The 27,441-nt window shown below is 34.8% G+C and overlaps 3 protein-coding genes across 7 annotated transcripts; 1 reads left to right on the top strand and 2 right to left on the bottom strand.

Moving 5' to 3' along the window:
* Positions 1 to 985: 985 nt before the first annotated feature.
* Positions 986 to 7,584, top strand: LOC121238489 (ELMO domain-containing protein A-like). 5 transcript variants are annotated; one of them, XM_041135375.1, is made up of 9 exons: positions 986 to 1,719; positions 2,643 to 2,737; positions 4,167 to 4,235; positions 4,321 to 4,436; positions 4,553 to 4,607; positions 5,861 to 5,981; positions 6,503 to 6,550; positions 6,827 to 6,921; positions 7,161 to 7,584. In XM_041135375.1, exons 1-9 carry the CDS (start codon positions 1,635 to 1,637, stop codon positions 7,260 to 7,262), a joined length of 786 nt encoding a protein of 261 aa, XP_040991309.1. In that variant the 5' UTR covers positions 986 to 1,634; the 3' UTR covers positions 7,263 to 7,584. The 5 variants fall into 5 exon arrangements, with proteins under 5 accessions (XP_040991309.1, XP_040991308.1, XP_040991311.1 ...); XM_041135374.1 differs by having other exon boundaries at positions 2,628 to 2,737; positions 5,873 to 5,981; XM_041135377.1 differs by having other exon boundaries at positions 987 to 1,719; positions 2,628 to 2,737; positions 7,165 to 7,584.
* Positions 7,585 to 8,389: 805 nt separating this feature from the next.
* On the bottom strand, positions 8,390 to 10,523 carry LOC121238488 (nucleoside diphosphate kinase B-like). The gene is made up of 4 exons (XM_041135372.1): positions 10,407 to 10,523; positions 10,014 to 10,062; positions 9,284 to 9,515; positions 8,390 to 8,651 (listed from the first exon to the last, which is right to left on the bottom strand). The coding sequence occupies exons 1-4, from the start codon at positions 10,455 to 10,457 to the stop codon at positions 8,537 to 8,539; spliced, it is 447 nt and encodes a 148-aa protein (XP_040991306.1). The 5' UTR covers positions 10,458 to 10,523; the 3' UTR covers positions 8,390 to 8,536.
* Positions 10,524 to 13,158: 2,635 nt separating this feature from the next.
* Positions 13,159 to 19,450, bottom strand: LOC121240063 (probable WRKY transcription factor 12). The gene is made up of 4 exons (XM_041137516.1): positions 18,945 to 19,450; positions 18,670 to 18,743; positions 18,008 to 18,169; positions 13,159 to 13,487 (listed from the first exon to the last, which is right to left on the bottom strand). Exons 1-4 carry the CDS (start codon positions 19,227 to 19,229, stop codon positions 13,325 to 13,327), a joined length of 684 nt encoding a protein of 227 aa, XP_040993450.1. The 5' UTR covers positions 19,230 to 19,450; the 3' UTR covers positions 13,159 to 13,324.
* Between the last annotated feature and the right edge of the window lie 7,991 nt (positions 19,451 to 27,441).

The raw sequence follows: 27,441 nt of genomic DNA, 5'->3' as shown, positions 1-27,441 counted from the left end.
TAAACACACGTAACAATTAAAGAGAAATGATATTTATAGTCGTTTATATACTTTATAACTATATGTACATTATTTTTTATCAAAATCAAACATATAAATAAGACATGTTGTGCCAAATACAATTTACAATGCACTAAAAAAAAGTAGAAGCAAGATCCCTTACTATCCTTATAAAATTTGCATTTGTTAAGACTCAGACTCCTAACTGTCTTGACTTTGAGTATCATTTCTTCAAATTAAACCATTTAAAAAAATAAAGAATAAATAAGAAATGCTTTATTGGCCTAAATGATGGAGGATTAGCTATATAAAAAAGGGTGAAGAAATTTAAAGAATGGATATAACTTTGTTATAATTATATAAAATTTCTAAATACCGATGAATCGATGAGTATGAGAAAGATAAATATATAAATAAATGTTATAATATTTAATATGAATTTAATACTATTTATTCAAATAATAATCATAAAGTCAAGAGTTTGATGGCACGATGACATAAGATCAAGTTTTCTAAATAAAAAATATGGATTCAAAATCCCACCTCTATTATATATATAAAAAAAAAAAAAAAAAAAAAAAAAAAAAAAACAAGAATCATATGATCCTTTGACTCTAGAGCAATGCTATTTATAAATAAATCAAGATACATTCTCTAGATTTAAATTTTAAAATAATCTAATTTTATTCACACAGACTTATTTTCTCTCCTTGTAACTAAGCCATTAATTATGGCCAAAACCACCCTCTCATGCATCTATATTCGAAATTTATTATATATATATATTTTTTTTTGAGAATTTTGAATTAATAATAATTAATATATAAGATTTGTTTTTAGTATTATTGTTTTGTTTCCAAAAATAAAAATAAAAATAAAGATGAGATTAATCAGTTAAAAAAATAAAATAAAATAAATGTAAAGAACGTTCGGAATCTCCGAGATCATCACTAAAAAAAGCTATTTTCCCCCCAACGAATCTAAACAAAACGCCACCCCTTAACACAGAGGCCACCCACCGAAACAGACATACACAGAGAGAGAGAGAGAGAGAGAGAGAGGGTGGGAGAGAGGCTCTCATCTCATGGACTCCGCTTCTCAGATCTCCTACAAACCCTACCCTTGCCATACCCATAAACCATGAACAATATGCTACATCCATTTTCATTTCCTCTCCCGAAAGATTTTTAGATTTTCTCCGTTTCTCCCTCAAGAATCTCTCTCCTTCTTCCAAGAAACCTCTCCGTCCCCCACCTCGGCTCCATTACGATTCCTTCTCCTCCATTTTCTTGGAATTCTTCTTCCAGAATCGAATTCCGTTTTCTTCTTCTTTCTTGGACTGATAGAGGTTTGATTTCTCGTTTATCGGATACTGCGATTTCCGGCGGCTCTTAGACCGTTCTTGTTGGTTCTCTCCACGGCATTTCCCCGTTTCATACTGTACGGATATAATATCGCCGTTTCTGTCTGGTTTCGTCGATTCCTGGTTGCAGCATTCTTTGGATTTTTGTTTGAGTTTGATTAGACTATTGGCTTGAATTTCGGTTTCGGATCGGTGTGGAAGAGATTGGTTAGGGTTTGTGAGGTTGACGACGAAGGTAGTGATCGTGTAGTGGTGCGGTTTTGTGGTAAATATGGACGATAGAGGAGGGTCATTTGTCGCTGTCAGGAGAATTTCTCAAGGCCTGGAGCGAGGCAACACCTGCCATTCAACTTCCGGTAAATTTTATTCTGTTCCAATTCCCTTTGTTCTCTAACTGTCTCCGACTTTCTCTCTCTATCTCTCTCTACGTTACTGTCTCTATCTACAACTCTCTCTCTCTGTACACGCACACGTATGCATCTGAATTATTCTTTTTTTTTTGGAGGTTTGGATCTGTGACTTGAAAGTGAATCATGGATATATAATTTTGAGCATGAATGAGGTTCTACTCTGACTTCAAGTGTTCTGCTATTCTAGTTTGCTGTGGTGGGTATAGTTTTTAGACGGCTTCAAAGGCTAGGCCTTTTGAGTTCTATATTAAAATTATCGATTACTTGAAGAAATTTCTTTTATCGCGTAACCCATCACATTTATTTTTTTGTTGCGTAAATTCAGTGCATGTGAAGCTCACTCACTACCACGTCCATGTAATATTGGTTTGGTTTTTTCTACAAAGCAATTACAGTAGATTTCTCGGCGAGGTACTTAATAAAAAAAAAAAGTGGATTTCTACACTAGGTTCTGTCTGATGGTTATACATCTTGTCCTATTGATGCCTATATGATCGAAACAGTGTCTCTGGATATAATGCAGTGTTGGAATTCGTATTCTTTTTCTTTCCTTTCTGAAGCAGCTTCAAGTAATTGTAGCTTTTGCTGGATTTGATAGGTTAACTCATAATGCACTTAGCGGTTCTGCAAATTCCCCCTTCTCACAGTTTTTAGTTTAGCTAGTTGTTAGGCCGTACATTTCTCTCACTTTTGAGTCCACTTTAGCATTGCCGCTTTATAAAATAAATAGGATAGTTTTTAGAACTCTAGTTATTATGTTGCATTGTAGTGACCTTACATTCCGATACCAAAACTTTGTAGCTGAACAATAAGAAACTTGATTTTCATCAGCGGGCAGTTTTATTGTGTTACAGCTGAAGTTGTGGCAGGATCGGCAGCATGGCTTGGCAGAGGTCTTTCTTGTGTGTGCGCACAAAGAAGGGAGAGTGATGCTCGTCCTTCATTTGATTTAAGCCCTGCTCAGGTAAAATTCATTTAGTTTGATTAATTAACTGCTGTTATGCATAAATGCCTCAGTTCATTTGTTCTCTTTGGGTACCCATTCAATTCTAAGTCGCTAGATATTAAGAAAAAGTATATTTAGCAAGGAAATTTTCATGTTCTCTACGTATTGTTATGACCACCATTTTCTCCCAGATTATGTTTGCTGGATGAATATTTGGCTACTGGCTGGTATTAAACAATATATTTTTTTGTTGATCATGGCTACTATTTTGTTGGACAGGTGTCCAATGTATTTTAGCTCTTATTTAATCCACATGGAGATTTTCATTTAGAGGCTATATTATTTTTTCAGGCAGTCTGTCTTACGTGGGTCTTTTACAAGCCTCTCTGTGGGTTTTGGAGTCATATCTTGAGTTCTTGAATTTTGGGCTTCTTTTGATTTTTCCATCTTGGCATTGCCTTAAATGCTATGTTGTTGAGTGCTATAACAAGGATCATTCTGACTGGATTTGTTACCACATGGAGAAATTTAATGTTATTTATTGATTTGTTCCTTACACTTTATTTACCGCTCATATCTGATGTGTGCATTTGCTTGGATGTAAATTGAAGTGACACCCATTTTACATCCTAGAAGGCTCTTCTCTTTTGAATAAAGAGTGCCAAAAGGTGTAATGGGTTGGCCATATAACTTGGGACTGTTCTTTGAACATTCATACGATGTTGCAGTAAAACTCGAACAATAGTTCAAGTTAATTACTCAAAATAAATCAATTGGGAGATCTGGCAGAATAGAAATATCAAAACTGCTGGTCAGTTAGGTTTTATTTCTCATTATGTCCACCCCATTTTGGGAACATCCATCTGTACTCACAATTTAACTCTCAATATGTGCTGATCGGGGACTTATGGTTGAGTTCCCATAATCAGTGTTATTAATATGAAATATTTGGAGTATTTTGTACTGTGCAGTTATCCAGAATCCTGATTTATTTGGCTCTCATATTTGGCAAAGTCTCTGTTGTGTATAAAAATTACCAGTATAGTTTATTGAAGGCTCGTGCTTCCAAAGATGGACAGTAGCTGTATTAAGATACTGATTATTATGATGGAAAACTGACAATTGAAATGCTGTGAGGTGGCAGCTCTGTTGGGACTATAAGGAAACTTATGGGAACTATAAAATACTGCTTTCTGCTAGATCTTCCACCGCATTTCTGGTGTGGCACTGTTTTCCATGTCTGGCACTATTTGAATTTTACACAAACTTTGTATGTGCCTTGAAATTTTTGTGGTTTCCTGCATTTGATGAACATTCACGTTAGGCCAGCGTAGTCATGAAGGTCTTTTTTTTTTAATGACAGTTTCATCTTATTTCCCCTATCATCAACTACCATGTAAACCATTTAAGCTTGTGAACTAATTTTATTTGACTTTGGTGCTGTCAGGAGGAATGCTTGATGATGCTACAGAGTCGTATAGATGTTTCCTATGATTGTTCAATCCCTGAGCACCAGGTACCCCATTGGCTGAAGACCATGTTCAGTTTTTGCAAGTAGAGTTATTGAATTTTGAAGGCTAATATTTATGACATCTTTATAGGAAGCTCTAAGGGCTTTATGGAATGCTGCCTTTCCTGAAGAGGAACTTCGTGGTCTAATATCTGAGCAGTGGAAAGATATGGGTTGGCAGGGGAAGGATCCATCAACGGATTTTAGGTACATATGATCTCATTCCTTATTCCTGTAGCACATTCAATGCTAACTCGTGCTTTTTTTTGCTCCTTTTTAATTTTTTTTTCACTAATTAATGGAACTTGATTTTTGTCTGGTAGAGGTGGTGGTTTCATATCACTGGAGAATTTGTTGTTCTTTGCCAAGAATTTTCCGGTATAGCCTGTTCCTTATCTTGTTCTCTATCCCATTCCCCTTTTCTTTTCCAAAAGTATCTCAAATGCTGAGAAATTATCAATGGATATAACCCTTTTGCTATGAATAGTTTATCAGAGATGGCTCACTAGTTTAGCATGCATAGGTGATGCTATTGTATATGTCCCGTGTACGTGGGCATTTGCCTATTCCTTTATCAGTCTGGACGTGGATGTTTTTATTTGGGCTGCTGGATTTATGTCATTAATTTCCTGGCATGGATATTGGCAAGAATTGATTGAAACTTTAGGATGTGCTCATGAACACACCTTTGGCTATTTGCTACCGTCAATTTGTTTGGAGTGTGATTATATGAAATGTTGCGCACTTGTGAATTTAATAGTAGGAACAAAGTTTTGCCTATTTCAGTTAATGTTATGCATTCTTAAAAAGTCAAGTAGGTTGAAAGGATTTATGCAGTGGGAATGTAATGATGAACTGAAAGTTAAAATGATCTTTCGTTAGGAGTCCTTTTCACTCACTCTAGAGCTTGAAATTTTCTTTAGTATATAATTTGCAGTTCAAAAATTTGCCGTGGGTTAGTTTTTCTTGAACTAGTACTTGAAAGGTTTCATCTTACGTATGACTTTCTTATACGTGTATGTGTATGGAAGAATTTTTCTTTTTCTCCTCCTTGCTTACTTTGCCCATGTACCAAAACTTTAAGGGTAATTCACCATTCTTTATTCCAGGAATAAAGATATCTACTTGAAGATGAAAGCTGTAAACCCCTTGAATATGGAAAATCTTAAAGTCTTTTGCACATTTGAACATAACTCATTTAGTGGGATGCACTCTAAATATATCTCTGAAGATGAAGTTTGAAACTTTTTGCCCAGGAATCTGGAAATCTCCCATATCTGTTCCCATTTCAATAGTGCATGGATATTTTCATTGTATATTGCATATTTTGATGCTGACATGGCGCGAGCTGTTCATTTTGAGAAGCTTGTTGGGAAATGAACTGGGAAGATATATTACTCCTGTTACTGATTTGAGACACTTGTGTGTAAAACTTTGCATGACTATACTAAGTTCGTATAGTAAGTACTGGATGCATAAAACCACCTTGTCTATGTGTCTAACTTGGTTTTATCTCTGGAGAACGCTGCCAAGTTTTTAAAATTTTAAATTCCAGCAGGTTTAAATATGGTCTTTATGCAGCTTTTGTCATTCTTTTTAATCTTGAAGCTCACTGAACCTTTTTAATGTAGAAATCGTTCCAGGATCTTCTCCGAAAGCAGGAAGGTGATCGATCAGTCTGGGAATACCCATTTGCTGTAGCTGGTGTGAACATCACATTCATGCTTATACAGATGCTTGATCTGGAAGCAGGTTAATAATTTTATCTGCCTTTTCTGAATGGAATGCTGTTTTTACAAGAATATTCATCTTTTTTGGTTGCCAAACCACATTCTGCGGCACACTTTGCCTCTAGAAATATTATTTGATTTTGTAAATAGTTTTAAGTCCCATATTTTGCTTTCTTCCTGTGCACATTGGAGTGTATTGAGTATAGGGTACTGCTTCCATTGTGGAAATTGAGCCTCTGTCTGTAAAATGATTTCGTTATTCTTTCCCCCTTAATTTTTTTTCTTGTGGAGTGTTTTTTTTTTTTTTTTTACTCTGGGAGGGTGGGGGACACTAAAATAGATTTTTTGGTACTTCTGGTACTAAGTTAATGATTTTATATTTGACATGGATCTTTTTTTTTAACGAGTATATTTGACAGAGATCTCTCGGCCAATATCTTTTTGACACGCACCCTGTAGGGATCATTTTTCCTCATTTCATGTCATGTAATTTGAATAAGAATTGATCTATTTCATCATTAACTGTGTGCATCAACTTTACAGTCAAACCACGGACACTGGTGGGAGCAACATTTTTGAAGTTCCTTTCAGGTAACGTTTGGATGGTTCTTAGTTTTCCACTGCAGTTTTACGTTGTTGTTTATAAATATGGAAGTTGGTATAGAACTAAATGGGAGGAAGTTCTCCTTCCTGCAATGCAATGCATATGGATTTGCTGGGCTATTGCTTTAAAAATTACTTCTGATTTGAATGCCCAATATGAGGGTTTATGGTTGTAATGCATCTACTTTATTCTTTTTATTTAACCTCTTTATTTGCTGTTTCAAGTATTTTTGCTAAGACAACATGATGTTGTTTGCATGGCAGAAAGTGACTCGGCATTTGATCTTCTCTATTGCATCACATTCAAGCTAATGGATCACCAATGGCTTTCCATGCGTGCATCATACATGGATTTCAATGTATGTATTCTCCAACCAGAAAGTTCCTTATAGACATAGGAAAAAGCTATGAAGAGAACATTTTTCAGCCACCACGAGTCCTACATAAATATTGTCATGGGCTAACAGATTAAAGGAAAATCTCATGATAGTATCTGAGATTTGTTTGTGCAGCACCAGAGGCTACTCACCTGGCCACTTTTTGATTGTTTGTAATTTGTCCTAGTAAATTTTGTTCTCATATGTTGTGTATTTTACAGACGGTGATGAAATCCACTCGGCGTCAGCTGGAAAAAGAGCTGCTGCTAGAAGACATCACACGGTTGGAAGAGTTGCCCTCATACAACCTTCTTACCCGATAGTATAAAGGTTCCTAGAGTTTTAACGTGAGGGCTTGTAACAGCAAGATACATGCCATCAATGGAGACACTTGATTTTAGCTAGGTGGTAATTGTATATGAGACTGCTTGCTCTGGTGACAGCATGCTACCGTTTGGTTTCTAAAAAAAAGCGGGTTTCTAGAGTTTGTAAGGCTGAAGAAAGTATGAAAAATGATTTCAATCAGCATGTTTTAATGCTGTAGTTCAAATCTTTTTCATTCGGTGAAGACTTGTCTGACACATTACTGCAAATTCCAATATGTTGGCATGGAATTGGAACCAATGCGGTGGGTTTTGGTTTTAATTACTCCGCTTTTTCTGTAAATTTTTTACTGGGTATTGTTGGTTTATGTTGGCGCCTAAATGCTTGGAAACCTCATTACATGTATTGTTTTCAAGTAGCCAGATAATGGTTAGGATATTACCGGCGAGTGGTCATGGAGAATTATGGCAATGAAATGATTGGATTTTTCATCCTTAGTTACCCCATCATCAGCAAATGTCATTATTTTAAATGGTCGAGCGTTTACATGGGAAGTCATTTAAAATATTTTGTTAGTTGGTACTAAGACGACACATTCAAGATGAATAACAATATACTTATTGTGGGTTCTTTTTTTTTTTTTTTTAAAGAGATAATGAATGATACTCAGAAACCTTTTAAAAACTCCCATTTCAACAGGTTTGCGTGCTTTTCACTTTTTGGCAGGAAAGGCATACTCAAATAGTGATTTAGGACAGGAACTGTGTGGTGAAATATAGCTGGTGAACAAACTTGACCCAACACTCGCATAAGTATGCTTCTGAATTGGGAGAAGAGACCGACTGACGTACACGTCCTCCACTACTCCAATGATTCCAAAACCAACATGAATGCATGACCATCATATCACATCAAAGACCACTAATTTGGTTCGTGTCCAATGTCGACAACTTTCATCTAGTTCAATCCACTGGTTCGTATCACACAAACATACACAGCCTTTGGGGAGAGAAATCAAGCAAACAACTCCCGCTAATGTTTTCATTCAAAAGGGCTTCCATTGCAATGGTCATCCGAAGCAGACCATTTTAAAAAAAAAAAAAAAATTACTCATGCAAGCCCATAATCAAATAACTTAAATTACTTTGTGTTTGATTTAATAAGCATGTATAAAGTAAAGTTCCAAGGAAGCAGACATAACCAAGTCAAGTCAAAACTTCATAACCAGCTCATCAAAACAGTAGTCATAAATATAAATAAGTGAGAATAGCATTCACTCGTAGATCCAAGGGTGAAGACTGCTCTCCCAGCTAATAGGGCCTTCAGGGAACCAAAGAGCAATTTCTTTCCTCCCACTCTCAACCGAATCACTTCCATGAATAACGTTCCTGCATAAAGTAACTTAAGCATTAGACGTTTTCCAATCCTTAGGTATCACTAATCCAAGTTCAAAGTAGAATTACTCAAAATTCACTTTCCATTTCTGCATTAATTTTCCTAGCTTCAAAAAATTTTATCGGAAGATGTTCTGAAGAAAGAGGAATACAAAGCATATAATTTGCTGGGATCCGTAAAAGAAAATTATAAAAAAAAAAAGTTTTCAACCAGAATAAAAGATTACAGGGTATTGAACACATTTACATGATCACAACCCACATTGGGAAATTTTGTTCGCATCAGAAACAAACCAAGTACAATTTTTTTTCTTGATAAGTAGAAGCCAAGTGAACAAGTTGAAACAAAACAGCACTTTAAGACCATTAATGCCTACATGAGATGACCATTCTTTATCAACAAAACAAAACAGTACTTTAAGACCATCAATGCCTACATGAGATGACAATTCTTTATCAACAAAACAAAACAGTACTTTAAGACCATCAATGCCTACATGAGATGACCATTCTTTATCAACAAAATGCGTACAGGATATCATATGAGACCATGACCAAATTTTGCAAGAGAAAGAAACAAACCTTGGTATTTTGAAAAGTATTCAGTTAAAGGAAGATGAAATTACCTCCCAATTTCAACTGCAAAGTCACCACGGATGGTTCCAGGGGCAGAATCCGAAGGATTTGTAGCTCCAATAATCTTTCGACCAGTTGTCACAACATTCTTACCCTCCCAAACCATAGCAACAACAGGACCAGAAATGATGTATTCAACCAACCCATTGAAAAAGGGCTTCGCAGACAAGTCCGCATAGTGCCTCTCAGCAAAAGAACGGTCCACAGTGATGAGCTTCAAACCTAAACACAGATTACATTTACTCAACTACAGAAGAAGAAAGGAGTTCCATTATTCAACAGCTACCTTTAATTCATACTTTCCCTAAAATTTGAGCAAGTTAAGCATAAATTTATAGAAACTCATTTTTTTGAAAACGCGAAGAACATTCCATGCAACTATTCTTTTTGCTAATCAGAATGGAGTTTTCTGCACGTCTACTACAGAAATTGATGTTTCATTTTTTTGTTCATTTCAGGACAGAAGAAAGAGAATTATGGGATTCCAATGACATTCAACCAAAAACATGAGCATTTCAGATTGAACCCTCTAAGAGTAGACCACCTATGGCATAACTGTCATTTCAGACTCTCATGCAAATTATGCAATCAGGGTCTACATCTAATTATAGATGCACATATTGGAAATCGTCATATGTAAAGCTTACAGGCACATATTACTGCCAACCCATAAGTACTTCACAGCTCATATTCTACGATGAATGATCGAAAAGATCTTACCTTTCAAATAGAAGCCCTTCTTCTCAAATCTGCTAATGATCTCACCAACCTGAAACACAGATAAATGCTTTACGAAATCAAGCTGTCTCGATTAAACAAAAGCAGTTGCAAGATAGGTTAAACTGATCAACTTGGTGTTCGGTGCTCCATACTCTCATCAACCAAGCACTAGATCTATGAACAGAAACAGCACTTCTCAAAACAAACGAAAGCCCACAAACGCCTCATCAGATTTAATCGAAACATGTCTGAAGAAATCAGGTACAAAAAAGAAACACCAAAACTTTCTCCTTTTCTTTCTTACACAATCCCTACCTACCACACAGCAGATCTATAACCATGATTAAGAATTACACTTCCAAAAACAAAGAGAGAAAGCCCAAGCCCACATACCAGGCCCCTCTGGACACCATCAGGCTTGATCATGATGAAGGTCTGCTCCATCTTCTCTCTGAAGTCTCTAGTGTTGTTGCAACACTGAAAGTGAATAGGATGTGTATGAGACGATCTGACTGGTAGGTAAAGGAAGGGGTATTATATACGCGGCTGCAAAGAAAACAAAAACGCTAACCCTAACTACGCGGGAATATTCGGTCAGGAATCGATTATTTTTCTCAGGTTTTCAAGCTTAATCCAAGGTTAGATATGAAATATTTATTGTCATATTCAATAAAGTTATTTTATAATAAAATTTATTACATCGAGCCACGTAAGTTTATAATTTATTTTTATATAAAAATAATTTTACTTATTATTCCACACACATCACACATTTTTTAATTTTATATTTTTTTTTTCATAACAAGTATGTAATATATAGATGAGGAGTAGAATAACTCAATTAGTTTAATAAAAATAAAATAATTTTTTTTTAAATATATAAAGTGTATGATATGAGATGAAGAGTAGCATCACTCTTTGTGTAATTTTTTTTTTTATGGCTAAATTAAAATATTTTCCAAGATAAAAACCATTGATGCTTGAAAAATTTTACAAGATAGTAATTAAGATACTAACTGCTATTATTTTTTCTTTCTAATATAAGATTAGCTAGAGATCCATAATGGTTCTATCAAATTATCTTGACAAAATTAGCTAGCTAATATTTAATAAGAGATCATAGCTAGGTAGGACATCAAATATTTATATGAATCTATAATGTTTAAAAAAATTCCACAAACAATAGGAAAATGATAAAGTTACTATTAAATAACAATTTGTATACAACTATATAATAAAATAATATTATTTTAAATTTGATTTTGACTTTTATTTTTGATTTTATGTGTTTAAATATAATAAAAAATATGATAATATTTAAAGTTAAGTCTATAAGTTGTGAATGGGTTGTTTGTTAGCCTATCACTACCCTTAACAATATTAATCATGTAGCTGGATGCATTCAATAAAATCTCTCTTGTTAAAGTTGAATCATCTAATTTATTCAAATAATTAAAAAGGATGTCTCCGAATCTTTGTTGTGCACAACATCTTGGTCAATACTTCTAGCGAATCTGCACCAGAAAACTCAGAGAGATATTAAACGTCTCCCATGCTTAAATCAAATTATTGATTTAATATCTCTATGAATCCAATACTTAAATCAACTTAGGTGTCGTTTGAATTCGAAGATGAGTTAAAATGAGTTGAGATGGATTGTGAATAGTAGTGAGATTTGTGAGTTAAAGTTAATGAATAGTAACGAATAATAGTGAGATGAGTTGAGATGAATTAAGATGAGTTGAGATGAGTTGCGAATACAAACTGGACCTTAACCTTATCATGAGTTCCCTCCAGTGAGGGAGGGCTTGGTTTGTGTAACAACCCAATCCCATCATTCAAATTGGGTTCGGGTTGGTTACCGTTTAAACTCTAAACTCCCTGGCCAGGCCCATTATCCCGCCAGGAATACTTATCTGGGGGAGACATTTGAGTTTCATGTGATTCAGGCGGGGTTATGCAATTACTTTATCCGCCGGTTGTGCTGAATGATTTAGGGCTTACGATTGTCAGCCCAAATGAACTAGCTGGGGCTGAATGTTATGGGTTTGCTTTATCGGGCTCTTGGGCCTTTGCAGTACGCCAGTAGGCCCATTGGAAAGAGGGAATTTTGATCCTTCGAGGAGTATTTTTTTTCTTGCTTAGGTTTTATTAAGTTCATTTCACCGTCGAATTAAATAAAGGATAGAATTATCTGGCCCAGCGTAGAGCTGATCCTCTCACCTCCACGTATTGCAGACAAAAACCTATATATGGAAGCTGATCAGCCTGCAATAATTAAGATCGGTTGAAACTTAATCCTAGCTAGTGGAGGTGGGAATTAGCAAACATATCCTAGCTAATTCCTATTCGTTCCAGACAAAACAAAAATAGCATATAGATTTGTCACCCTGATGAAAGTCAATGGAACTGTCTTGTTTTGTGGAAATTATGATCTTGAATATTTGGATAATTTTACAAAAGTCAATGGAGCTGTCTTATTTTGTGGATAAATCATCACGTTTTCAGAAAGATAAAAAGAAGATGGAGCAGTACCTTTCTTAGGGTATTCGGGCAAGATCATCTCAAACTGCAGGCAATTAATTTGGATCCCGAAATGAACATGATCTATTTTGGAGATCATAAGTAGAGGGAATTGTGATCCCCAACGTAATCCAGTACTGTACTTTGCGGAGAGAAGATAAAAAAAATATACTATAACCAGACAACAGTTCGAGAATAGCTCAAGTGAACAGTACCGCATCTGGCATTTGAATTCTGCTGATGTCTGTACCCCATTTCTCCACTTTTTCTCTTTCAACATGATTTGGAGAGAGAGAGAGCTGTTGTACGACATGCATGGTGGATTTCCGAGCAGAGCCGCTGGGCATGCTTCATATATACATGAAATCATAGCCGCGCTAGCTTTAATGATGATCTTCATGTTCTCGTGATTCTTTTCTGCGCGCTAACTTGTAACTTTGGTGTTGAAAAAAGGTTCAGGGCAATACAGATACGTATAAATATTGCATTCACTACCCAAAAGCTGCATTATATTCGTAATAACATCATGATGATCACTAGCTAGCTAGCGCTTCAATCTAGAGGCCTAATTAATACACTGCAAGACATCCCCTTTTGAAACTGATCATGACAGAGAGGTACGTACGTATGAACATTAATAAATATATCAGCCATTAATCCCTCAAAATCATATCAACATAATTTAATTCTGTCACAAACTGATACAATATATATATTCATTAATATTACAACAACGTTTTTGGTTCTCGATCGATCGGATTGAGGCTGCGCCATGCATCGATATTCAATCAGAATGAGGTAAAGCATTCGTGTTCTGATGAGTTTGAGTCATCACAAGGAGAGTGGTTGTGTCTACCTTCATAGGTTGTTATCACCATTCGACAATCCTCTGATAATCGTTCCACTCTCTTCTTCACCCGGCAGTTATTATGGGTACATCGGTAATAACTTCTGCCATTAGCCAACATATATATAAAAGTAAACATATAAATCATGAGTACCCTTTAATATTCCTGTTGTAAAATTTGTAAAGGAAAAAGAAAACTAGTACGTAGCACTTCATCAAGTGTATAGGCAAAATTAGCATGGTGTAGAATATGCAAAATTAAACTTGTTTTTCCTTGATCATAAAGAGTCCTGTAATTCACACAATAAGAGATCGTAATGATCTACTGATCAGCAGTACTAAGAAAAAAAAAATCTATTCTTTTGATCATTTTCTCGCTTTTTTCTCTTATCAAGATCAAATTCATGATGATCAACGAGATCAATGCATGATAGAAACACTCAAGATCCCTTCCATTAAAACAGTATCATGATCATCAAATTCATGTAAAAATTTCACTTCATAGCAGTCAAAAAGGCTTATTATAAACATACAATTCATCTGACAGCCAGATCGTGGCTAGCTAGTGGGTGTACCAACCATTTTTGCCATGCGTAAATTTAGCATGTGTGTGTAAATAAGTACGTAAATTAAGGGGAAAAAATGTGTATATATATATTATTATCAGGAAAACTGAGCAGTAGTACTGTAAATTAAATCATCTGCAATCATGCAGCCTCCTATTGAACGTTACTAGCTAATTTATCATTATCATAGGACTTGGCTGAGGTAATTGTCCACTGGTTCAAGGGCTGATATCTTAGTCTAAGTTTCTTTTCCTACGGTTTCTTCATGTATTCTCTAGCTACTAGCAATCTAAATATCCCTTCTTGCAGCTATATATTTTTGTTGTCAGTGTATTATCGTTTTTCAAGTACTGCAAGATGATAATTAGCAATATTAATCGTTCCTTTTGTTTACAAGATCAGAATTAATAGAGAGCAAGAAACACAAGCACAGGGGCACGTCCTTCAGGATTCAAAACAAAGCCTAGCTAAGAAATGCAACACATGCGCATGGGAAACAAGATGAGTAGGAGAAACTATATATATAATGGTTAAAATATCCTTAGAAATACCCGGCCCCAAGAACCTCAACCCCGCATGATCTACTATTTGTAGATTTATAATGTCCCAGGAGGACAGGAATATAAACGGCTGCAGCTAGCGAGCATCAATTTCATGACAATCATCCTCAAAAGAGATCCATTATTCTTGAAGCTGCGCCCTTGCCATCCATTTCACCATGTCAATCTTCAAAGTTAATACGAGCCCATGCATGCATGGTAATTGGGATCTAATTACATTGATCTCATAAAGAATGCACCAAATTATATATTTTATTGTGAGTAACCAGCTAGCAGCTCATTAGGCCGTTCTTAATCGACCTAGATAGCTAGTTTGGACTACTAGCTAACAAGGAATCATGGCATGCCGATGATCAGTAACCATCCCTCCAGATTAATTAACCAGATCGTAATCTTGTGAATGCGCGTTTAATATTATTATATCATGCTACCAGATTCAATGCATAACCCTTTTTTTTTTGTTTTAATTTTAATTTTATGTTCTAAAAAGTTCATCAAACCAGCACACAGAGACCCAGCAGGTGTAACTTTCAACTCTCAAAAATTTCAAAAGTACACCGACACAAGCACTAGCCTATGTATTATATGTTAATTAGGTGATGATCTTTTCATTATTGTGTGTACGCAAAATGTGAAAATTCTCAACTTCAGGTTATCCTGTTATTCCTGATCTTAATTTAGGCATGCATGTTTATCCTAGCTAATAAATTGGTCTCCTATTCAATAATTGCATGGTAGTTGGTAGCACATTCCAGCTTCATGGTTCTTAACTCGATCTTTCTGGGGCTTCCTTTTCTGAGACTATATATGCATGCAGTAGCTATCATTAATTAGCTAATTAATTCATTGTTTGGTTAATTTACTTCATTATTTATAAGTACAATTATACTTTCACGCTTTCTAAATGACAAGGGAAAATTATAAGTTAATTTCGTAGTTAATTCTGAGAACAGCAGGAAGAAAGCCTACCTTTTTTTTGAGAAAGATAAGCCAGCTAGCTACGATCATGAACCATTAAAAAAGAACCTTTATATTTTATACAGAAAGCAAGCAGTAAGCAGAGCCTTTTTCACAAACCGAAAAAGAAAGGGCAGACACGTGCACAGAAAAAGAAAGAAAAAGAAAGGGCATGCAGAGATAAGACCCATTGTTCATCATTCAACTTGCCGCGCGCTAGCTGTTGTAAGCTGGGTGCATGTCAGGTTCTGGGTTTTCTTTCAATATATCTCCTCCATCAATTATTCATCCCGCGTTACATGACGTATATACGTACATGATAATAGCTCTCTATTAATCCTAGATTACCCACTTTTTTTTATTCATTATATTTTAGTAAGTACTCGGCCGGCATGCAGCAATTTTAATGCTAGCTGTTATCATTTAAGATGCTCACTATATACACACAAATTAACAAAACAAATGCTACACCCAGTTTTGATTAATTTGGAACTATTGTGCTTAATTAAAGATCATTCTGGATATATATAAGGAGTACTACTTCATGATCAATCCATGATCACACCCATGCAATAATTACTTATAATTTTACATGCATGTTTTTTCCTGTGATCAATATATATATATATAATATATATATATATATATATATATATATAGAGGAAGTACTAATTCAAAACTATCTAGAAAATTGCATAAATTATAACCCAACAGTACTAGTTGATCAGGAGGAAGATGATCAACATTGTTGTCACGATCGAGAGGCCGGAGACGATGACTTTCGCATGTCTTTTTCTGATTTAACATTTCTTAATGACAGAGAACTCACTAACTCACTGCATGTAATATATATGTACATGACTATATGGCTGATTTTGCAACTCTCAAAAGCTAATTAATTAATTAATGGCACTAATAAGTGACCCTTTATATTCTAACCCTAAATTATTGACTACGATTAAGACTCATGATCTGGTGAATTGGAGGCCGTAGCTAGAAATAGTACTGCGGACTACGTACTCCCGACCTAATTAAGTACATTTACATATAAAGTGAATACGTTCCATATAATCTTTTAATGAATGAATATGCATGTCAGCCCACGATGGAGTACCATCGTTAGACTGAGCAGAGAAGGAATGACACAAGGGAAAAAGAATATCGAAGAATTTCAGAATTTAAGTTAATTCCCATGCTGTACTCACGTACTAATTAAAAGAACAATATTCCATATTTACCAAAGATATAAAGGATGTGCGAGCTAGCACCATGCATGCATGCATTCGTCGTATGGTATCTCTACAAACATCTCCAGTCTGTCTTGTTCATTGAATCAATTAACTGAACTAAAGAAACAATATTTAAATTTTTAAGCTGGAACTGAATTCCAATATGGAACCACACGTAGGAAATTTATGTATATATTATAATACCAGGAATATTAGATCATGAATGAGTGAAATCATAAGACATATTTTGGAACTGATCAGTCCCCATCAACGAGGAGCATATAATATCATGTGTGTGTGTGTGTGTATATATCTTGATCGAACAATAATTTAATCAGGCCGCCACACTACAACTTACGATGTATATATGTTTCTCCTCCATGATTAGTCACTCCCTCTGCTAGCTAGTTTAACATGATGATTTACCCGGTCGAGACGATATGTACTACTTCGATACATATGGGCCAATAGTAGTACAACGTTATATACATACATTTGAAAGAAGAAAAATTAATTAAATGCATGTACGTCATGATCATGCAGTGCATGCATGGTGATCAATCGAATTAGCTAATTGGAGTACATGCATGCAAGAAAATGGAAATAACTTTCCGGCCGGGTCTGGCCTATTTATACAGCTTGAACATGCATGTCAGCTAGCTAGCTTGATCTGGAAAAGTAACTTGTTTGATACTCCTTACAAGCCATAAACAAGATATAAATTAATTATGATCTATAAGTTAGGATCAGTTATGTACTATAATACCAAACCTCGATCGGCTTGAAGCTAAATCTATGATATTGTAAATTCAACAAAATCGATCAGTAGGGTGATGTACGTACTATAAACCATTAATTAACTATTAATAAATCAGAGCTAGCTAACTAATTATGCATCAAAATTAAACAAACTTATAATTACTTTTGCATATAAATTGTACTTTTTTCTAAAATTACTTGAGTCTTCTAATCAGTTATGAATTTTCAATGCCATCCACAATATTAATTATCTTGTAATCGATCGAGAAGTACTTAATTAAGGCGTCTTTATTATGCATGAACGGGTTTTACATGAGTACTTTACAATACTATATATAATATGGACGCGAGATTAAGCATAAGAATGAGTACTAATACATGAATTTGCAAATAATATTTACTATTCAAATCAGCTTACCTTCGTTTATTATAACTAATTATTACTATGAATATATATGTTGTGTTAAAGCTAATAAATGTATGTTTTATCCATATAAATATGACATTAAATGAAAAGCTAGCTAGCTAGCTAGCAACGGAAAAGAAAGAGTACCTTGGATGAAGGCTATTCTTGACAACTTTCTGGCCATATTTCCTCCATTTGTAACCATCGTCAAGGACATCCACATCACTCCTTGTTTGGAAACAGAACCTTGGCTCTCTAAGCTTCCTTCTCACCTTCACCTTGCTCTTATCCGAGTTTGAGCTCCTCCACCTGCCAAATTCCTAATTAGATCCGTTTACTTCTTTCTTTTCGTTTTAAAGACAAGCAAAGAAAGATATGAGGAGAACGGGGCTAATAATTGGAAGAAAAAGAAATCCACTGATGGAGTTGGGGATTCGGGTATCAATGTGTATCAAGACTTTTATGCCATGAAGTACTACTTGTGCTCTCGCACCCACGAGTGAGAGAGAGGGAGACAGAGAGACAGAGGGAGAGTGAGAGAGAGATTAATGCAATGACATGGTGTGCAAAAAGCACGCTTGCTGTAAGGAAACAGAAGCAATATCTCTCCCATATATATGCGTAGATCTCCTTAGATTCTGTGGAAGAATGTAAACTATAATTTCTTTTGAGGTTGTGATCTTATACGTGCATGTTTGTTATTTGGGCATTAGGGGGGGAGAGAGAGAGAGAGAGAAAGAGAGAGAGAGAGAGAGAGAATACCCATGAAAAGAGAAATTAAGAAAACGATCAAGTTAGGAGAAGGATACCATGAATTGTTGCCATCGCTAGCATTACCGGTACAGTTTTCGTCGTTGACGACCTTGGGATCCATTGTTCCGACCTAAATTTTCAACAAGAAAATTGAATACAAAACGATCGAGCAGCAACTCCATCAATAGATATATACTAAAGTAGTGAAAGAAGCATACAATAAACTAATCCCTCATTAAAAAATAATGTCAAGGGGCACAATAGTATATAAATTAGGCAAAAATCTAGTTTAATTCAGTCATGTTTTTTCTCAAAACAGTGCGCTAACCACCTGATCATTATTCCAAGAAGATCTAGTAACAAGGTCGTTATGGCTGAACCCCATGTTGGTGGGGTTTGTGTTGGATGTGACGCCAGTACTAGTAGTGGCGGTGGTTGTGGTTCCGCCGCCGCTGAGAGGCTGAGAAATCTGGGAAGACTGCGAGGGAGCCAAGAAACTTAGGACCTGGTTATCTTCAAACTGTACAAACCCCATTTCTGGGATCGCTTGTGGAGTAGTTGAGAAAGAAACTTGCAGCTCGTAATTTGGAGCTGATCCTCTTTGATCTTCTTCCATTATTTCGAAGCTTTTCTTTTCCTTGATCCTCTTCTAATTGCTAATAGCTAGCTTTGGTGCATGTTGTCCGTATAACACAGTCGGTAACGAAGGGTTTTTTTTTTTTTTTTTTTCTTTTCTTTTGTGGTGTGGTTCACACTTCTCACCCGGTCATGTAGTTTTGGTCAACTAGTAAACGCTAAATAGAATGTTTCTTGCAGATGAATTATTCCTTCCCATCTTCTTATGGTTGTCTACGGAGTCTACACAAGACTGGCACACACTGTTCTCTGTCTCGCTCTCTCTCTGACGCACTCACACATGCACGCACAGTATACCAACAATTTTTCTTTTTCTTTTTTATTAAATAAAGTTCAAATGTTTGTCATGTATGTTGATCACACACGCGGTATGTATATACGTAGATCAACAAAAATATTAGAAATCCAGCCAAGATAATATTCCTGATGTACATTTCAACTTAGTACGTAGCATATACTCCCCTATTCGGGGATATCAGACATGACATGATATATATAGGAACACATGTACCATAAAGATTGACAAACTCATTTAAATTTAGAGCACATGAAATAAACATTAATTAAGCAGCTTAGTGCACGTTTAATTAAATCCCTTGTTCGAACTCTATTTTCTTTTCATACGATCGAGGATATATATTATCTGTTTATAAATTTGTAGTACTACTGCTCTATATATCTTTGGTTTGTTATATGAATAAGGGAACTGAGATTAGTTACCAAACGGGATGTATATAATATATATATATATATAGAGAGAGAGAGAGAGAGAGAGAGAGAGAGAGAGAGAGAGAGAGAGATTTGTGGACATAATATATCCATGGTCATGCTTGATAGCTAGAAAATTGTAATGCTATTATATGAGCTAGCTGGATCCTCCTTATATAGTGTAAAATTAACGTACACATACAATTATACAGGATATATATATATAGATATATATATATATATATATATAATTATTTGAAGAGTTTTATGCTGATCCCATGCATGTGCCAGCACGTTTACATTTTCTAAACGTTATTAGAATCCGGGTGGGAGCGTGTTAAAACTATGTTTTCATGACAATATAATTTCAATTCATCTCGAATTAATTATCGACGGAATTCATTATTTTTTTAACTTTTTTTAAAAAATTTAAACATATCTTAACATAATTTATATATTTAAATACATATATCAACCTGTTTGTATTTAAACATATCTTAATACAATCTACAAAATATTACTTTTACAGATTAACTCAGATGATCCCAAAATACAAATGTAGCCTACTCGCTTCGACGCGCAAATGACGCTGTCGTCAATGACCAGTACCGTCTTCCCCTCTTTCATGCACGAGGTTCGGTACTGCTGCTACGAACCCCAAGCAAAGATATTGTATTTTACATCAAATGACAATTATATCATGGGTCGATGTGCAAGGATTTTGGCATTCTGCAGTAATAAGTTCAACTAACACGTACAATTTTTATTTATTTATTTATGAGCCTAGTTTAAAGTAATAGTTCTTTTTATGACATTTTACAGCAATAACTTCAAAGGGATATGATTAGAAAAAAAAAAAAAAAAATTCAAGAAAGGGATATAGATCAATTTAGCATTTATTATAAAATATTTTATTGGTATTATTGATCTTAGCCACGTGGCAATTCCCACGACTGACCAACGATAGAAATTAATCGTTGCAATTATTTTTTTACAATATATAAAAGTATGACTATTACCAACAAATTTTATCGAACTCTATTGACCTCGATCCCTTATTTCGAAAAAATTGGCTTCATTGCTGATCGTATTAACCTAGCTCGATCGCTAAGAAAGAACTAGTAACGTACAGTACTTAAATGTATTTGTATTTAGTAATGCAATATTATGTATAAATTAATTAGGCCTTATTCATAAGTAGTACTGGTGAATCAGTCATGCTAGTAGTGCAAATGAAGCAAAAGATTTTAATTAATAATAGAATGAAGAGTACCAAACTCAACCTTAGTTTACCAAACACCCACCATCATCATCAATACTTTATCTTGTAGTGTCTGTTTCTTATTTTATTTAGACAAATCGACGTGCACGTTTCGATCGAAGTTCCTAGCGTGGTACAGACTCAACAGAGATATATTATGGAGCTGATCCATATATATATATAGTTGATGCATGATGATCATGAACCGTACCAAAACATCGATCCCTCAAAGGATTAACCGGTTTCAAAGAAAGTGACAAGGTTGTCCTGTGCCTTTTTATTTAGTCCTTATCACTGAAAACATTATAATTTGCTCATAATTTAACTAAAGCAATTAGCACCATTAAGATATATGATTTTTCTAGTTATATCACGTACCCACCCTAATTAGCTATTAAGGGAGTCTTAAGATCCCACTTTGAGAAGTACTTTTGCCGCTTTTCTTTGTCCTTTTTGGTGGGATGAGGGGTTCGGATCGAGTGTTCGACCGGACACTTTAACGTAAAATTATGAAAAGTAGTTCACAACTCTAGCTTGCTGCGCATAGAACTAGCGCGCATATATTCTTCCTTTTCTTTCCCTGATCAGAACCCAGAGAAAAAAATGACAGATAGGAATATTGTACGATTCCATTACACAACTATTCATGTCATTGATTATATTATTTTTATAACAATTTTTAATATTGATATTTTTTTTTTTTGGAGTGTGGTACTGTGTGATCCACGGTTCACCCCAGGCCACAGAGATCAGAAAAAGGAGAAAGATCAGGAGGGGAGAAGAGAGAGGGGGGGGGGGGGGGGTGTGAGGCTGTTGGGATGTGGAAGTCTAAAGAGCAATGAGTGGTGAGGGTACATCAAAACTTCCATTCATGTCAAGGATGTCTATGGCAGTTGAAAGAATGAAAGTGATAGAGCCCCTCAAATCCTGCCAAATCAAATTCCAATATATATGTTATATATGTCCACTCAGACCACCCTCACTGCAAAAAGAGAGGAAAAAAAAAACTATCATAACCCCCACACAACATTTTTCTTGGTAATCTTCCCTCTTCCCCACTCACTCTCTCCTGTTATGTCATCCACAGTCCCTTTCTCTGAAAAGACCCTCTCAACTCCTCCCACAATACCAACACCAACAACAAATAGAAAAAAAAAACCCTCTCTCTGTCTTTAATTATCTTGTATGCAATCTCTTTTGGAATCCTTAATCTGAGTATTAACCTATTGCATGTCAAAAAGCTTCTGCCTCCATTGTCACCAGAAAGCATGACCTTTTGACTACTACTCTACCAAATTAAGGGATCTTCACTCTTCAGTGCTAGCTGCCGCGCGCTGCAGATAGCAAAAAGAGCCAACCATGTTATCTGGCCTATAGCTTGAGTACTAAGCTTCATGTGCTCCTGAGCAGACTTGATATCAAAACACAAAACTCCACTTCAATAGATAATACATAAATATATATATACAGAGAGAGAGAGAGAGAGAGAGAGAGAGAGAGAGAGAGAGAGAGAGAGAAATATTAAAAAATCTAATGTTCGAAGATTACACTATGATCATCAGCATTTATCAGAAGTAAGTTACACAAATTTAAATGATCATCATGATTCATGGCTTACGAAACTTGCCTGTACTTGTTTATTTACATCCTACATTTTCATTTTATCTGGATGCTTATATCATTTGATGGGTTATTTTTCTAACGTGGCAATTTCTCATTGGAGTTAGATAATCGATATTGTCGGTGTTATAACATGTGTTTTGGCTAGAGATGACACTAATGTTCACACTCGAAAGCGTCATTTCACCAATTCTATATACAAAGAATATTCTTACGTGGCTGTCGTAGTTGGTTTGTCCTTTCGGCTTTTGGAAGGATAAAAAGTAGCTGCAAAGGTAGAAATGTAATTAAACAAGATCATAAAGATCAAAAGTACTATAATCTTCCCTTTTTTTTCTTTTTGGGCGCATAATCTTCCTTTTCACTTCTGAAAGATCTTTCTAGATGTAGCAAGAAACACGCAGCGCGATGCCTGGAGACATTACTGTGACCTGGGTTACAGTGAGAGGACCTGAATTAATTCGTGTTACACCATGCCCGGCCAAGCATATATATATATAGTTTTGCTACACAATCTCCACCACACTCCATACTCTATATTATTTTAAATTTTAAAATTTTTTTAAATTTTTTTTAAATTTTTTTTCTGAGTTTATTATTTTTTAAATTATTTTAATTTTTTTATTCATTATTCATATAATAAATATTTAATAAAAGAAAAAATAATAAAAATTAAAAAAAAATATAGAGTGTGGAGTGTTAGGAGGTTGTGAAGATTTTTTGATATATATATAGTGCTTGTACTGAACACGTAGTACTGTATTTTAAATACTATAGAAAATAACAAATATTAATTCATCAAATAGATCATGAGCTCTAATAATTAATTTAATTAGCTCGGAATAATGAAATTAAGTACACAATTACTTCAAGCTTTTTGAACGTTATATAAGCATGCAGTAATGTCATATTCATTCTCAACAGATAATAAGGTAACTATAGTTGATCACATGTTTAATCACTTGCCAACATCCAAGGGGAAGAGCTAGCTAGGGACCCCTCTCCCAGCTTAATTTTCGTAACCAATTAGGGGGCCGTCTCCCCTCCCCTCAGTTCCTCGGGTACTGGAAGCTGGCCGGTTTGCTCTTGTTTTATTTTTTGAATCATCCTGTTTTAAAATTTTTCCAACCAAAACATTTTTGATACAGGCCAGGGTGGGGGGTTTTGAACATAGTTCTCTCGTTTAGAGACCCGATCGAGCCTTATACTATCTGGTCCAAAGGACATTGGCTACATCAGAAGTATTGGTTTGACTGATCATTTAAGTTTAATGAGTTTATAGAACAACCTATCCATTAAACAAACCACAAAAACATACTTAATTCCTTGATTTATAATGAAGATCAGTAGTGCCATATACGTATAATTATAATTTTACTTACAAAATCAATTTTATCAGTTTTTTTTTTTTCAAATTCAAATTTCATTATAATCTTTAATATATTAATAGCTAACACATCAGCATATATTGTTATGTAAGTAAAAATTTTACGTATAAATAGCATTTTCCTGTATGAGTTAGTCTACATGCAGTACTCTTTATTTGTGATTGTTCATGCAAGTCCATACAGTCATATTTTAAAAAAATTTAGAATTACAATAATATTCTTTTTAAAAATATTTTTTTTTTTCCTTTTACTCTCATTCATCAATGAGACTGCACAAACAGTCCTTCACTCGAAACTGCAAATAGAATATTTTCTCCCATAAATACAAATGACGTACGTGCATGTGGCCCCAGACTGTAACACAGCATGTAATCATGTGCTCCACATACTGCAGCATACAAAGACTTTTTAATTACATGTCAAAGGAAATAAACTGAAATGCATGATACTTCATGGGCGCCTTTGTTCATCATGATGATCACTTGGATATATATCCAGTATTGCCTTCCGTCGACGTTGGTTGCACAGTCGACGTTTAATCTCCTGCTAAAAATAGTGCAACCTTCATGTTGATGATACGGGTAAATTAAATTTATGATTTTTACTTTTGCAATTTCCTAATAATTAAATATAAACCTAGCTGTCTAACATTTACTTAACAAAATCATGCTTTGCAGTAGTACTAGTTTACCTTATATATATAATTTTATTGTTCCAGCGATTTTGATGCTTTCAGGAGGAAATTAAAATGTTGTAAACAGTATCAGTGCATTATTTAATAAAGAGTAACATTTCTGCAAGTTTTCTTAATTAAGTACTCTATCTCCAGCTACCTGCATGCAGCATCCTTTGACGAAGCTTTCAAAACCATTGTTCCTGCTGTACGATGGGCAAATAATAAGGAACCCAAACCGCCCGAAGGTTTTGCTAGCTGTTGGTTAATTTCTGGGATTGAGAGATTGCTTTGAATATCCCTTGCATTTGTTTGCTTGTTAATTAAATTGGGTTGATTCTGTTTGATGATTTATGAAACCAATGACCAGGTCGGGGCGCTGGATTGAAAATTAATTAATTAGATCTCCAAGACCAAGAATCCAAACCGATCCCATGCACACCCCCTACGTTACGTAATTAATAATCATCATTTGATGATAATAATGATGCATGATATACTATCCTTTGGAAGATCTGAGACTTCATATATATATAGATGATTGGATATCGGATCTTTTATGGGGTTCAGATACTGTGTTTTTGTCTATATATAATGAGTAAAATTATAGCCAAGTTCAAAGGAAAGTTTGATTGCTTTATATATCATGAAGATAATCATGAAGCTGCTAGTTAATCACCCAGAAACTAGCTAGATAAAAAACTAGCTAGGACCTGAAACAGATAATTAATATAACGCATCAGTAAACATTACATCTAACTATATATACCTGTAAATATATATCCATTTTGGATCATGATTTGAACTCCTACGGGCCGGCCTCACACTACACACGAAATGCTATATGACTGTATTTGCAATATATAGATCATCTTCATAGCTAGTGAAGATCATAATATATATATATATATAGCTAGGGGTGATTTGATGCTTACTAGCTTGTAAGAATTGATCTGAAACAATATCTTTTGATCATGATTTGATATCTCATTTTAGAAATTATATGCCTAGCTAGATCAGTACCTAATTAATTAGCTTGTCATGTGGATATATACGATAGGATTTGAAGATAATTGATTAATATATGCTGAAGTTTTATGCCAGCGCAGTTTTCACCATTAATGAGCTTATACCCATTCTCGTTCCGTCAAGCTGCCAATATTCTGAAAAGCTAGCTGTAAATATTGCTATAATTTGTTCGACATTATATATCTTGTTCTAATTTGGGTCGTGGCACAGTCTTTACACTGTTAAGTACTAAATAATCAGCTCGTAGAATATTCTTATTGTCCTCCAAATCATTGACATGCAACCCCCCCTATGCATAATGAATTGTGTGTCACATGATACTAGCAGCTAGGTCATACAATATTCTACCAAAATAATGCGTTTCAATCAATACTGAGCATGAACAAAGTTGAATATATACCATAAAGGCAAAGTACTATTATTGAATGGAAATAATTAATCCAATAAGCTCTGGTAATGATAACAAGAACAACTTTAATAAAAAGGGTATATATATATATATATATATATATATATTTATATATGTGCAATTCCCAGCGCAAGATCCTCTCCGGCCTGCATGAGAAAGAGATCATCAGATGGATGTTTGTAGTCAATTGTTATAAGTACTGGCCGGGGAGGATTTTAGGGTTTTGAAATACGATATATATTCTCTGCACATATATATAACAAGTGCTTCTACGTAAGTAATTATTCTCATGTGCACACACGTACGTGCATGCTTGATCTCCAATTTCAATGGATGGAGAGATGATCACTAGAGAGAAAGAGAGAGAGAGAAACCTATATATGTTAGTGTGTTTGTTTCCATGATGAGAGGCACAATGGAAATATTGAAAGAGTTGTTGTGCCATTGGAGCCTTAAAAAGTAGTGAAAGTGCAGTAGTAATGAAGTCGACCTATTATATGTTGATCCAAGCAACATCGTTAGAATTATTAATACTACCAAACAATCCCTAAACACTTAGCGCAACAAGCTGGAAAAAGTAAGTTTACCTACGGATCCGACATCTTCATGATTTCTGTATTCAAAGTTCAAAAGTGTCATAAATAATACTCTAAAAAGATCACAATTTGAAGCAATAAGAGAGAGAGAGAGAGAGAGAGAGAGAGGCCAATGCAGGCGGAACGCATATATATGCTGAATTCCATGCAGCAATCATGGCCTTTTCAATCAATTTCTAAAGACTTCCAAATCTCATGATGATAGAGTGAGGCATCGGATATTTGGTGGGTTCCACTTTGTCTTACTACCCATTGTCCCTTATCTACTTTATTATATATTAATTTGTTTCAAAATTAAGTTTCTTAATTCATGAGCTGTCAATTAATAGGGAATTAATTAATTAATGTTCTGCTTAATTAACAATATATCTTCACCAACTGATCACTTAATTATAATATTTGTATTCCCTAGCTCCCAACTTTAAGTTCTATAATTTCTGTATTAATTATTATAATATATATGATAATACAAACTAATTTATATTAATTATAAATTCATAAGTGATAC

Source organism: Juglans microcarpa x Juglans regia, chromosome 7D (genome assembly GCF_004785595.1).
Source record: "Juglans microcarpa x Juglans regia isolate MS1-56 chromosome 7D, Jm3101_v1.0, whole genome shotgun sequence".
Lineage (NCBI taxonomy): Eukaryota > Viridiplantae > Streptophyta > Magnoliopsida > Fagales > Juglandaceae > Juglans > Juglans microcarpa x Juglans regia.
This window is presented reverse-complemented; position numbering and strand designations above follow the sequence as displayed.